The sequence below is a fragment of the Oncorhynchus tshawytscha genome, linkage group LG12 (assembly GCF_018296145.1).
Source record: "Oncorhynchus tshawytscha isolate Ot180627B linkage group LG12, Otsh_v2.0, whole genome shotgun sequence".
Taxonomy (NCBI): Eukaryota; Metazoa; Chordata; class Actinopteri; order Salmoniformes; family Salmonidae; genus Oncorhynchus; species Oncorhynchus tshawytscha.
In genome coordinates, this window is record NC_056440.1 from 28,176,364 (window position 1) to 28,190,324 (window position 13,961).

Sequence of the window (13,961 nt, forward strand, 5' to 3'; positions counted from 1 at the left end):
AGCATGCCCGTCCAGCTTTCATCTGCACACTCAGACAGCATTAGAGCATCATTAAGAGACACTGGACCAACCAACACCCCAGCTGGTCACACTGCAAACGCTTCCAACTTAGCCAACCACAACAAAAAGCCAAGAACAACATAAGCCAAGGGTAAAGACACATTATACAAATTGTGACGACCCTCCCACTCTGTCTGCAGTATTCTCTCTTTGTTCTTGTTTCCTTATTAGGATGCCGGTGGGCAGAGTTGAGAGGGTCGTCAGCTACATGGGAAACACCTGGGCCCGGTGTGTCCCAGGATAAATACACCACTTCCCCATTCATGGAGGAGACTCTCTCCATGCAGACACCTTTATGGATTTTGTTGTGAATCTTGGTGGCCTTTTGGTTGTTTGCTTTGGCACCTTTCAACACCCTGCATTATCACATTCATGCATGCAAAACACTCACTTACACTACTGATTACACACACCACTGTATATTGTACTTAGTTTACTTTATTTAATAAATATATATCTTGTTACTCCTTATCTCCACGTTGTCTCCCTTTTGTTACGGGCTTTGAGCCGGTTCGTGACAAAATACAAAACCACACTCACATAAAAAGGGAAAACATAATGTGCAGTTTTCCATTTTTTTTACAGAGCTGTTGGATCCAAAACTCATATTCTTCAGAGGCTGTACACTGTAAACTCCACGGCAAGACAGAGGACATTTCACAAGGGATAGAGAAGGGGTAGGCTGGGGCTGGGCCAGGGTGGTTAGTACTGGGTCTGTTAGGGTCTCTGTGGATCTACTCTGGCCCATAATGCAATGGGACAGGAAGTTTACTTGCTGACTGGTGCTTTGTTGTGGGAATGGCAGAACTATTGGCTTGGTTGCTAACAGAGCCACGCATCTGAACACAAGAGGACAGAGAGGCTGGAGTGGGCCCCTCTGACTTTCACAACTAAAGCCCTAAGCAGAGTATTACACATCAACGCCTACTGTTAAGCTAGAACACTTTAGTGACTGGGATTTAAGTTTCCTTTTAGCTTATTCCTCATGCATGTTCAATGTTGATATTTTGTCAGAATATGGCTGTCATGGTGTTGTTGGTATACCAATGTTCGGTTGGAAAGCCATTCACCCTCACAGGTACCTACCTCATCTAATCTCTCATCACCGGCCTCCCTTTCATAGTCCCCCGCCATGTCCTTGTATAGCTCTCCTGCAGAAACATCCAGAAACACACTTTACCATTGAGAATCAGAGTAATATAATACTGTCAGTAAAAGGAAACTTTGACACAAACTACATCTCCCACCATACAACACACACAGCGCTCCTCTCCATACCAGGGGTGTCTTCTGCATCAGCCGACTCAATCTTGTCCATGAGGTCGTTAGAGTTCCACTTGGCAATCTCCTTGGGAAAGACCTCTTCATCACCTGACAAGTCCTCTGTGGGGGAGAAGGGACAGACGTGATTTTTACAAAAATGGAATTATCAAGCATAACACCTGCTAAGTCAATGTGCCACTTTATCTCATCTTCAGTATATTCAGTATATAACACCAAATGTTTTAGACAGTTATATGTTCACAAATGTGAAAGGGTCCTCCATGTACTGTCTGAGTACAGAGAGACAAACATACACCCTGATCCCTAACATATTACATTATGTGGCCATGTGACCACTCCTTCAAGATAAATAAATATGAATACTGATCAATAAAGTAATTGCTACCCTGCATGTTCCTCTGAAAACCAGTGTTTTTGAAATAGCATTGCCTGCTCAATTGAATCAACAAGCCACTAGATCCTTCGGTGAAATCACATTACACATACTGTAGCCTAAGCACGTCTGCTTTATCAAAAGGTCACCACTCGTTTAAGTCCATAAAAATGTTTACTGGTCCTCGGTTGCACAGATCAGGGAGAAGCTCAGACCAGTTAAAGAAGCTGAGCAGTTGAAAAGCTTATACATGAGCATTTATCGGAGTTCAATCAAACACTTTTCAGCACAAATTGATCAGAATGATGCTACAAAACAGTAGCATTCATGCGTCACATTGGTTTAATCATGTCCACATGAACTAACATAAAATGTAATGAATTGGATACAGTGTAAGTACAGTACCAGTCAAAAGTTTGGACACATTTACTCATTCAAGGGTTTTTCTTTATTTGTACCATTTTCTACATTGTAGAATAATAGTGAAGACATCAAAACTATGAAATAACACAATTGGAATCATGTAAGAATCAAAAAAGTGTTTTACCAAATCAAAATATATTTGAGATTCTTCAAAGTAGCCACCATTTGTCCTGATGTCAGCTTTACACACTCTTGGCATTCTCTCAACCAGCTTCATGAGGAATGCTTTCCAACAGTCTTGAAGGAGTTCCCACATATGCTGAGCACTTGTTGGGTGGCTACTTTGAAGAATCTCAAATATAAAATATATTTAGATTTTTTTTAACACTTATTTGGTTACTACGTGATTCCATGTGTGTTATTTCTTAGTTTTGATGTCTTCACTATTATTCCACAATGTAGAAAATAGTACAAATAAAGAAAAACCCTTGAATGAGTAAATGTGTCCAAACTTTGACTGGTACTATGATTATAGATTAAATGTTATGGCTATTTAAACTGAGTGTACAAAACATGAAGAACAGCTCTTTCCATGACATAGACTACCAGAACGCTATGATCCCCCTTATTGATGTCACTTGTTAAATCCACTTCAATCAGTGTAACTGACAGGGAGGAGACAGGTTAAAGAAGGATTTTTAAGCCTTGAGACATTTGAGACATGGATTTGTGTATGCGTGCCATTCAGAGGGTAAATATTTAAGTGCCTTTGAACAGGATACAGTAGTAGGTGCAGGCACACCGGTTTGTGTCAAGAACTGCAACGCTGCTGGATCTTTCACCCTCAACAGTTTCCCGTGTGTATCAAGGATGGTCCACCACCCAAAGGACAACTAGCCAACTTGATACTACTGTGGGAAGCATTGGAGTCAACATGGGCCAGAATCCCTATGGAACGTTTTTAACTCCTTTTAGAGTCCATGCCCAATGAATTGAAGCTGTTTTGAGGGCAAAAGGGGGGTGCAACTCAATATTAGCTAGGTGTTCCTAATGTTCTGTACACTCAGTGTTTATGCCTACTATATGACTTGACATTCTCCTACATATGCCTGTATGTACGCTTTTGTCATCCTTGTAATTTCTATGATCGCATCACCATCTGATCATGGTCATCTTAATGAATGGCCCAAACAGAGACAGGGTGGAGGCTTGGGTGTTCTCAACTCTTATGATATACTACAGTACTCACAAGGAAAATGTCAAGATTCAGTGGAGCCAATATCAGTGCTCAGTGCTTACTACCCTATTACATTACAACCCCACAAGACACCTGCTCTAGAAATCGTTGCTCATACTAGAAATCCTTCCTCATATGGCAAAGTTGGCTCAGTTCATTCTTAAGAAATTATCTCATGAAGCGACTGAGTAGCTTGTTATAAAAGAAGAGTTATAATGAAGTATTGTTCATTGTGTTTCAGCATTTAGTTTCCACATTGTAGCGGGTTTAAATGAACTAATCAGGTGTCCAATGATAAGTTGAAGAATCCAGATAGACACATACTGGGTTATGCATGATGTATAAACCACTGTATGATGCTTAGTGAAAAACAGATGTATCCATGTATGAAACAACAATTTATCATCTCATTGTGAACATAAATAATGGCACAAACACCAAAAGCATACAGCTACAATGCCTGCAAAAGTATTCACCCCCCCCCCTTGACATTTTTCCTATTTTGTTGCATTACAACCTGTAATTTAAATTTATTTTTATTTGGATTTCATGTAATGGACATACACAAAATAGTCAAAATTGGTGAAGTGAAATGAAAAACATTACTTGTTACAAAAAATTCAGAAAAATAAAAAATTGAAAATTGGTGCGTGCATATGTTTTCACCCCCTTTGCTATGAAGCCACTAAATAAGATCTGGTACAACCAATTACCTTCAGAAGTTGCATAATTAGTTAAATAAAGTCCACTTGTGTGCAATTAAGTGTCACATGATCTCAGTATATATACACCTGTTCTGAAAGGCCCCAGAGTCTGCAACACCACTAAGCAAGGGGCATCACCAAGCAAGCAGCACTATGAAGACCAAGGAGCTCTCCAAATAGGTCAGGGACAAAGTTGTGGAGAAGTACAGATCAGGGTTGGTTATGAAAAAATATCAGAAACTTTGAACATCTCACGGAGCATCATTAAATCTATTATAAAAAAATTGAAAGAATATGGCACCACAACAAACCTGCCAAGAGAGGGCCACCCACCAAAACTTACGGACCAGGCACGGAGGGAATTAAGCAGAGAGGCAACAAAGAGACCAAAGATAACCCTGAAGGAGCTGAAAAGCTCCACAGCGGAGATTGGAGTATCTGTCCATAGGACCACTTTAAGCCGTACACTCCACCGAGCTGGGCTTTACAGAAGAGTGTCCAGAAAAAAATAAGCAAACATGTTTGGTGTTTGCCAAAAGGCATGTGGAAGACTCCCCAAACATATGGAAGAAGGAACTCTGGTCAGATGAGACTAAAATAGCTTTTTGTCCATCAAGGAAAACGTTATGTCTGGCACAAACCCAACACCTCTCATCACCCTGAGGACACCATCCCCAGTGAAGCATGGTGGTGGCAGCATCATGCTGTGGGGATGATTTTCATCGGCAGGGACTGGGAAACTGGTCCGAAATGAAGGATGGCGCTAAATACAGGGAAATTCTTGAGTGAAACCTGTTTCAGTCTTCCAGAGATTTGAGACTGAGACGGAGGTTCACCTTCCAGCAGGAGTATGACCCTAAGCATACTGCTAAAGCAACACTCGAGTGGTTTAAGGGGAAACATTTAAATGTCTTAGAATGGCCTAGTCAAAGCCCAGACCTCAATCCAATTGAGAATCTGTGGTATGACTTAAAGATTGCTGTACATCAGCAGAACCCATCCAACTTGAAGAAGCTGGAGCAGTTTTGCCTAGAAGAATGGGCAAAAATCCCAGTGGCTAGATGCGCCAAGCTTATAGAGACATATCCCAAGAGACTTGCAGCTGTAATTGCTGCAAAAGGTGGCTCTACAAAGTATTGACTTTGGAGGGTGAATGGTTATGCACGCTCAAGTTTTCAGTTTTTTTTGTCTTATTTCTTGTTTGTTTCACAATAAAAAATATTTTGCATCTTCAAAGTGTTAGGCATGCTGTGTAAATCAAATGATACAACCCCCCCAAAAATCCATTTTAATTCCAGGTTGTAAGGCAACAAAATAGGAAAAATGCCAAGGGGGGTCAAATCAAATCAAAGTTTATTTGTAACATGCGCCGAATACAACAGGTGTAAACCTTACAGTGAAATACTTACTTACAGGCTCTAACCAATGGTGCGAAAAAAAGGTATGTGTGTGTGTGTGTGTGTGTGTGTAGGTAAGTAAAGAAATAAAACAAAAGTAAAAAGACATTTGAAAAAAGAGTAGCAAGGCTATATACAGACACCTGTTAGACAGGCTTATTGAGGTAGTATGTACATGTAGGTATCGTTAAAGTGACTATGCATATACAGTGGGGAGAACAAGTATTTGATACACTGACGATTTTGCAGGTTTTCCTATTTACAAAGCATGTAGAGGTCTGTAATTTTTATCATAGGTACACTTCAACTGTGAGAGACGGAATCTAAAACAAAAATCCAGAAAATCACATTGTATGATTTTTAAGTAATTAATTTGCATTTTATTGCATGACATAAGTATTTGATCACCTACCAACCAGTAAAATTCCAGCTCTCACAGACCTGTTAGTTTTTCTTTAAGAAGCCCTCCTGTTCTCCAATCATTACCTATATTAACTGCACCTGTTTGAACTCGTTACCTGTATAAAAGACACTTGTCCACACAATCAATCAAACAGATTCCAACCTCTCCACAAAGACCAGAGAGCTGTGTAAGGACATAAGGGGTAAAATTGTAGACTTGCACAAGGCTAGGATGGGCTACAGGACAATAGGCAAGCAGCTTGGTGAGAAGGCAACAACTGTTGGCGCAATTATTAGAAAATGGAAGAAGTTCAAGATGACGGTCAATCACCCTCGGTCTGGGGCTCCATGCAAGATCTCACCTTGTGGGGCATCAATGATCATGAGGAAGGTGAGGGATCAGCCCAGAACTACAAGGCAGGACCTGGTCAATGACCTGAAGAGAGCTGGAACCACATTCTCAAAGAAAACCATTAGTAACACACTACGCCGTCATGGATTAAAATCCTGCAGCGCACGCAAGGTCCCCCTGCTCAAGCCAGCGCATGTCCAGGCCCGTCTGAAGTTTGCCAATGACCATCTGGATGATCCAGAGGAGGAATGGGAGAAGGTCATGTGGTCTGATGAGACAAAAATAGCGATTTTTGGTCTAAACTCCACTCCCCGTGTTTGGAGGAAGAAGAAGGATGAGTACAACCCCAAGAACACCATCCCAACCATGAAGCATGGAGATGGAAACATCATTCTTTGGGGATGCTTTTCTGCAAAGGGGACAGGATGACTTCACCGTATTGAGGGGAGGGTGGATGGGGCCATGGATCGCGAGATCTTGGCCAACAACCTCCTTCCCTCAGTAAGAGCATTGAAGATGGGTCATGGCTAGGTCTTCCAGCATGACAACGACCCGAAACACACAGCCAGGGCAACTAAGGAGTGGCTCGGTAAGAAGTATCTCAAGGTCCTGGAGTGGTCTAGCCAGTCTCCAGACCTGAACCCAATAGAAGATCTTTGGAGGAAGCTGAATGTCCGTATTGCCCAGCGACAGCCCCAAAACCTGAAGGATCTGGAGAAGGTCTGTATGGAGGAGTGGGCCAAAATCCCTGCTGCAGTGTGTGCAAACCTGGTCAAGAACTACAGGAAACGTATTATCTCTGTAATTGCAAACAAAGGTATCTGTACCAAATATTAAGTTCTGCTTTTCTGATGTATCAAATACTTATGTCATGCAATAAAATGCAAATTAATTACTTAAAAATCATACAATGTGATTTTCTGGATTTTTGTTTTAGATTCCATCTCTCACAGTTGAAGTGTACCTATGATAGAAATTACAGACCTCTACATGCTTTGTAAGTAGGAAAACCTGCAAAATCGGTAGTGTATCAAATACTTGTTCTCCCCATTGTATGTTGAACAGAGAGTAGCAGAAGCGTAAAAAGAGGGGTTGGCGGGTGATGGTACACAATGCAGATAGCCCGGTTAGCCAATGTGCGGAAGCACTGATTGGTCGGGCCAATTTAGGTAGTATGTACATTAATGTATAGTTAAAGTGACTATGCATATAAGATAAACAGAGAGTAGCAGCAGCGTGAAAGAGGGGTTTGGGGGGGCCCACAATGCAAATAGTCCGGGTAACCATTTGGTTACCTGTTCAGGAGTCTTATGGCTTGGGGTAAAAACTGTTGAGAAGACTTTTTGTCCTAGACTTGGCACTCCGGTACCGCTTGCCATGCGGTAGTAGAGAGAACAGTCTATGACTGGGGTGGCTGGGGTCTTTGACAATTTTTAGGGCCTTCCTCTGACACCGCCTGGTGTAGAGGTCCTGGATGGCAGGCAGCTTTGCACCAGTGATGTACTGGGCCGTACACACTACCCTCTGAAGTGCCTTGCGGTCAGAGGCCGAGCAATTGCCATACCTGGCAGTGATGCAACCGGTCAGGATGCTCTCGATGGTGCAGCTGTAGAACCATTTTGAGGATCTCAGGACCCATGCCAAATCTTTTTAGTTTCCTGAGGGGGAATAGGCTTTGTCGTGCCCTATTCACAACTGTCTTGGTGTGCTAGGACCAATCTAGTTGGTTGTTGATGTGGACACCAAAGAATTTGAAGCTCTCAACCTGCTCCACTACAGCCCCTTCGATGAGAATGGGGAAATGCTCGGTGCTCCTTTTCCTGTAGTCCACAATCATCTCCTTAGTCTTGGTCACATTGAGGGATAGGCTGTTATTCTGGCACCACCCGGCCAGGTCTCTGACCTTCTCCCTATAGGCTGTCTAGTTGTTGTCGGTGATCAGGCCTACCTACCACTGTTGTGTCGTCAGCAAACCTAATGATGGTGTTGGAGTTGTGCCTGGCCATGCAGTCGTGGGTGAACAGGGAGTACAGGAGGGGACTGAGCACGCACCCCTGGGGAGCTCCAGTGTTGAGGATCAGCGTGGCAGATGTGTTGCTACCTACCCTCACCACCTGGGGGCAGCCTGTCAGGAAGTCCAGGATCCAGTTGCAGAGGGAGGTGTTTTGGCAATGGGGAACAGGTGAAGGTAGAGGGTGATGATTTCAGCACTTCTTCAAGACAAGCCAACCAGTGTTCAGTCATCTCCTGGCCTCACCCAACAGATGAACAACCGTGTGTCGAGCTACACCCACCTATTTCAACCTCAGGCCCAAAGCATGCTGGGTATTTGGGTAGCTTAAAAACTGATCTGTGTTGAAGAGACATGTAGAGTCAGACAAGGAAGCACCAGGAGGGTTATGGGAAAGGGAACACACTACTAGTATTTTCTACTCTAACCTACTCTAGGCTTTTAAGATGACTTTATCAAAACGGTGGATTTACCATGAGCATCAAAGAACTCCTCCTCTGAGCTGTCCTCGGAGTCTCGTGCAATGCTCTGCATCCTCCATTCAGAGAGGCTGTGGCGTGACGGGCTTGCTGAAACACACAAATAGGGGAGGGAAACAAACAGTACCGCTGTTATTTTAAGACCCAACTGAATCATATTCTTACTGACATATGCTCAAAATGACACACACACAGTGTTATATAAACACTCAACAGTGTCTGTAATGCTTGACTTGATCACAGAAGGATTGCTCAGTGGTCAGAAGGGGGTGTGAAGAGTGGAGTACAATGTAACACATAAACCACGAACACACAGACAGCCAATTAGCACACAGAAAAAAAGCCTGGACTAAAAGCAGGACTGTCCATCATATATCTTTGTTGTTTGCCTCCAATATGATCACTGAGGAGGAGTGGGGAGGGGAGGGGGTCTCTTTGAAACCCTGGCTGGCACATGCTGGATGCTCATGGGCTGGGAAGCACAGCTGTGCCTGTCAGCCCATAGATGGGAGCCGCAGGGGTGGAGCGGAGGGTCAGTGTGTAGAGCGTCAGCCTCCTCTAGCCTGTAATGTCAATACTGCCGCTATAAATAGCCCAGGAGAGCTCCAGAGAGGGGAGTGATACCGGGTGAAATTAGTATGGCTGGCTCCAGGTGGCAGGCAGGATTCTGACCGCTGCTTAGAGGTAGGGATGGGGACAGGGGGTTGTACTGTCTGTAAGATCGTTTTTTTAAGCAGGTGAAAAAGATCTGGATAAAGCTGTGACAGAGGTACTGAAGCTACAGCACCTAGATACATACTCACTAACACCACCTGCTTGTAAAATTACATTTAGGAAAATTAATTGTCAACAGTCCAATACATCCACACAGATACAGACGATTGAGCTCAAACATCTCACCTCCTCTCTTGGATGAGCGGGAGGATCTGGAGGAGGTGGACCACTGCTTTGTGAGCCCTGCTCGTTTTGTTTGGAGAGTGTCTCCCCCGCCCCCTGCACTGACCACCTCCTCAGCTTCTAAAGAGTTGATGGTATCCTTGACCTCCTGATTCTTGTCTGGGGATGAAACAGCTCCATTGGCCTCAGTGGCCTCCTCTGTCTGGCTGAAATGGGCCATCTTCTGGGCCAGCGCCAGCTGGGTCTCCAGCTCCAGCTGCCTGATGTCCTCGATGGTCAGGCCATACCACTCGTCCTGCCAGCACCAAGCCTGCCGGTGGGCCCGCACCATCACCTTCCTCAGCCCTGGGAAAGGGGAGGGAGAGAGTTTGGACAGACAGCACTAGAAAACATCAGGGCATCCCATCAGGCCGCCACCTCTAACATCTTGACCCAATGTCAGTGATGTTTACTAGCTAAACTAGTCAGCAGCAGCATGCCTGTAGTATGGAAACACTACTTCTCTTGGACCAAGCACTCATATAGCCAACACCGGGCAGGGATATGTTAAGGTTTTGTTCAAACTACTCTTCCAATGCCTCATCCCATCTCATACGCACCTACATCATGGATGAAGCGCTCAATCTTGGACTGCATACCCCAGTAGCGGAATTCCACCTTGCACAGTTTGTAAGCACACATGATGGGCGTCTTCCCCGGGTTGTTGTTGTACTCCTCGATCCAGTCCTCCTGCAGAGGCCCTCTCTTGGTCTTGTCTGACGTGTAGATCCGAGGGTCCTCCTCTTGCAAGTACTCATGTGGAGTGATGGGATCTTTGACAATGTCGATGGGATCTGCAAGAGAGAGTCTGACTTCAACATGTGCCACAAATAACATTTACAGTGCCTTCAGAAAGTATTCACATCTGTCAAACCAGCCTTCGCTTTGGCTCCCCCTCCTGTCCAGCTCAGGCGTTCGGCATCGCAGGCTTTCTAGTTCCTGCTGAACCTACTGCTGGCAAACGCCCTTCACTCATCAACCCCGGACTTGTCTCATCATCATTACACACACCCGGTGTGTAAGAAGGCCCTGAAAGCATGGCGGCTCTGACTGGAGGGTGCTAAACACCCATTCCTTGTCTGGACGGACCACAGAAACTTGGAGTACATTCGAGCAGCAAAGAGGCTGAACCCTCATCAGGCCAGGTGGGCCGGGAACAAAGGACGTTAAGGCCGATGTGTTGTCCAAGGTGCATGACACAAAGGATCGGAGGGAGAAAGTGACACCCATTATTCCACTGTCCCGCATTGTGGCTCCTGTCGTTTGGAATGTGAATGCGGGCATCCGTCGAGCCCTGCGACAGGAGCCCTCACCTGCCCACAACCGAGGGGTGTATCTATGTGCCCTCTAATGTGCGGGACCGTCTCCTTGCCTGGGCACAAACATCACCTGTGTCGGGGAACCTGGGTATAGCCCTTACTATCGACTGGCTCTCTGCCAAGTACTGGTGGCCCATCCTGGGACATCCGGATTTACGTCTCTACCTGCTCCACCTGCGCACAGAGCAAGACACCTTCCCTGTGGCAAACTCCACCCGCTGCCAGTTCCACAACAACCCTGGTCCGATCTCTCCATGGACTTTGTCACAGACCTCCCCCTCGGAGGGACACACCACCATCTTGGTTGTTGGGGACCAGTTTTCCAAAGCCTGTCGTTTGATTCCTCTAACTGGTCTCCCTACGGCCCTGACCGCGGAGGCTCTTTTCTCGCACAGCTTCTGGCACTACAGGATCCCGGAGAACATCATGTCTGACCCTGGTCCTCAGTTCACCTCCCGGGTCTGGAAGACCTTCATGGAACAACTGGGGGTCACGGTCAGCCTCAGCTCCGGGTACCGTCCCCAAACAAATGTGCAGATGGAAAGGTTAAATCAGGAACTGGGTAGGTACCTTCATAGTTAGTTTCTGCCTTGGGCAGAATACGCACAAAACTCCCTCTGTCACTCCTCCACTAACCTCACACCCTTTCAATGTGTTCTAGGCTATCAGACGGCCCTGGCACACTGGAACCGGAGTCAGATCGAGGATCCTGTGGTGGACGATTGGTTCCGGCACGCCGAGGAGGTATGGAACCCCGTGCACACCTGTCTCCAGCGCATCATCCTCCGGCAGGTCGATCGTGACCGCAGTGTGGCCACGGTCTTTCACCTCGGTGACAGGGTCTGGCTTTCTACAAAGGACCTGCCCCTCCGCCTGCCCTGCCGAAAGCTGAGCCCACGGTTTGTGAGGCTGTTCAAAGTCCTGAGGAGTCAAAGCGGTGACGTACAGATTACATCTCCCCGACAATTACAGTATCTCACCCTCATTTCATAGAACTCTCCTCAGGCCGGTGGCAGCTGGTCCCTTGGCTAGTGCTGGACCCCACAACACACCTCCCCCTCCCTTGGACGTCGAGGGGGCCCTGGCGTACTCCGTCCGCAGCTTGTTGGACTCACGGCGTCGTGGGGGGCTTCTCCAGTACCTGGTCGACTGGAAGGGGTACGGTCCCGAAGAGCGGTGCTGGGTTCCGGTGCGGGACGTCCTGGATCGTTCTCTCATCAGGGACTTCCACAGGCGTCGTCCAAACCGACCTGCACCACGTCTCCGGGGTCATAGCGAAGGTTGGCGGAGCCCTGGCGGCTGGAGCAGCGCCTCATCAGCCTTCGCTTTGGCTCCCCCTCCTATCCAGCTCAGGCGTTTGGCATCACCGGCCTTCTAGCTGCTGCCGAACATACTGATGGCAAATCGCCCTTCACTCATCAACCCCGGACTTGTCTCGTCATCATTACACACACCTGGTTCCAATCCCCACTCTGCCACTGTATATATACTCCCTCTGCCATTTGTCTTTGTCGGTCATTGTAAATGTTACCTGTTTTCCTGAGAGGAATCTCTCCGACTATTTCCTGAGTACTTTATATTTTGCACTTTGGGTTTGCCCTGTGCCTTTTTAGTAATGAAGATATATTTTGAGTACAACAGCGTTTGGATTTCGTCCAGCTTTGATCTATGGTGCTTAAATAAATTCAATTGTTTTTTTTGTTTGTTTTTTCTCCCTTTTTCTCCCAATTTCGTGGTATCCAATTGGTGGTTACAGTCTTGTCTCATCGCTGCAACTCCCGTACGGACTCCGGAGAGGAAGGTCGAGAGCCGTGCATCCTCTAAAACACAACCCAACCAAGCTGCACTGCTTCTTATATAAAACACTAATACATCTTGATTACATAAGTATTCAGTCCCCTGAGTCAATACATGTTAGAATCCTGAACTTACCTAGGCTTGTGATAACAAAGGGTTTGAATACTTGAGAAGACATTTCAGCTTAATTTTTTTAATTAATTTGTAAAAATAAAAGAACCTTATTCAACTTTGACATTATGGGGTATTTTGTTTACGCCAGTAACACAAAATCACAATTTAATCCAATTTAAATTTAGACTAACACAACAAAATGCGGAAAAAACAGCTGCAGTAGAAACAAACAGCCACCAGTGGGCCTCTACTCTACTGGCTGCTGTGTGAGCCCAGGAGCTTCACTCTAACCCTGGTGTAGGTCATGCATCAGGAAGTTCTTAACAATAACCATGGCTATTCAAACAAGACCACTAACCTAGACCTGTCACGCCCTGGTCTTAGTATTTTGTGTTTTCTTTATTAATTTGGTCAGGCCAGGGTGTGACATGGGTTTTGTATGTGGTGTGTTTTGTCTTGGTTTTTTTTCGTACGTATTGGGATTGTGGCTTAGTGGAGTTTTCTAGGTAAGTCTATGGCTGTCTGGAGTCATTCTCAATCAGAGGCAGGTGTTTATCGTTGTCTCTGATTGGGAACCATATTTAGGCAGCCATATTCTTTGAGTGTTTTGTGGGTGATTGTTCCTGTCTTTGTGTTTGTTGTCACCAGATAGGCTGTTTAGGTTCTCACACATTTATTGTTTTTGTTAGTATATTCATGTATAGTTTTCTTCATTAAAAAACATGAATAACAATCACGCTGCATTTTGGTCCGTCTCTACTTCACCTAAAGAAAACCGTTACAAGACCTGTCATTTTGACTTTACTGCTGCAGGCAGTTGAAAGTTGTCCATAGTGAGGAGAAATCATCACCATCAACTAACAGTGCTGCTTGGGCACTGTGGTCTGAGGCTCTATTGTCCTTCTAATATCCCATACTGGCACCACCTTACCCAGAGTCCTTAGCCTCTTCTCGGCTGGGGACATGTTGAAGACGTCTGGCTGGTTTCCTGTGTCTGGCTTGTAGTACGTTTCAATGTCAATGGAGAACTTCTCAACAAAGGGACATGTATATCTGGAGGAGAGAGGAGAGCAAGCTGAGAGGCGTCAGTAATAAATAAGCACAATATGTTGACCTGGGCACAGTATATCCCC

At 45.5% G+C, this 13,961-nt stretch overlaps 1 protein-coding gene across 2 annotated transcripts in view; it reads right to left on the bottom strand.

The window, feature by feature from the left end:
* The window catches only part of LOC112262867 (membrane-associated phosphatidylinositol transfer protein 2), an 88,161-nt gene that overhangs the window by 16,787 nt on the left and 57,413 nt on the right, over positions 1 to 13,961 (bottom strand). For both annotated transcript variants that reach the window (XM_024438676.2, XM_024438675.2), the window contains exons 4-9: positions 13,760 to 13,881; positions 10,159 to 10,392; positions 9,563 to 9,904; positions 8,657 to 8,752; positions 1,339 to 1,443; positions 1,147 to 1,211 (exon numbers count right to left, since the gene is read on the bottom strand). In XM_024438676.2, the coding sequence (XP_024294444.1) occupies positions 1,147 to 1,211; positions 1,339 to 1,443; positions 8,657 to 8,752; positions 9,563 to 9,904; positions 10,159 to 10,392; positions 13,760 to 13,881 (964 nt within the window). The remainder of the gene's footprint in view (positions 1 to 1,146; positions 1,212 to 1,338; positions 1,444 to 8,656; positions 8,753 to 9,562; positions 9,905 to 10,158; positions 10,393 to 13,759; positions 13,882 to 13,961) is intronic.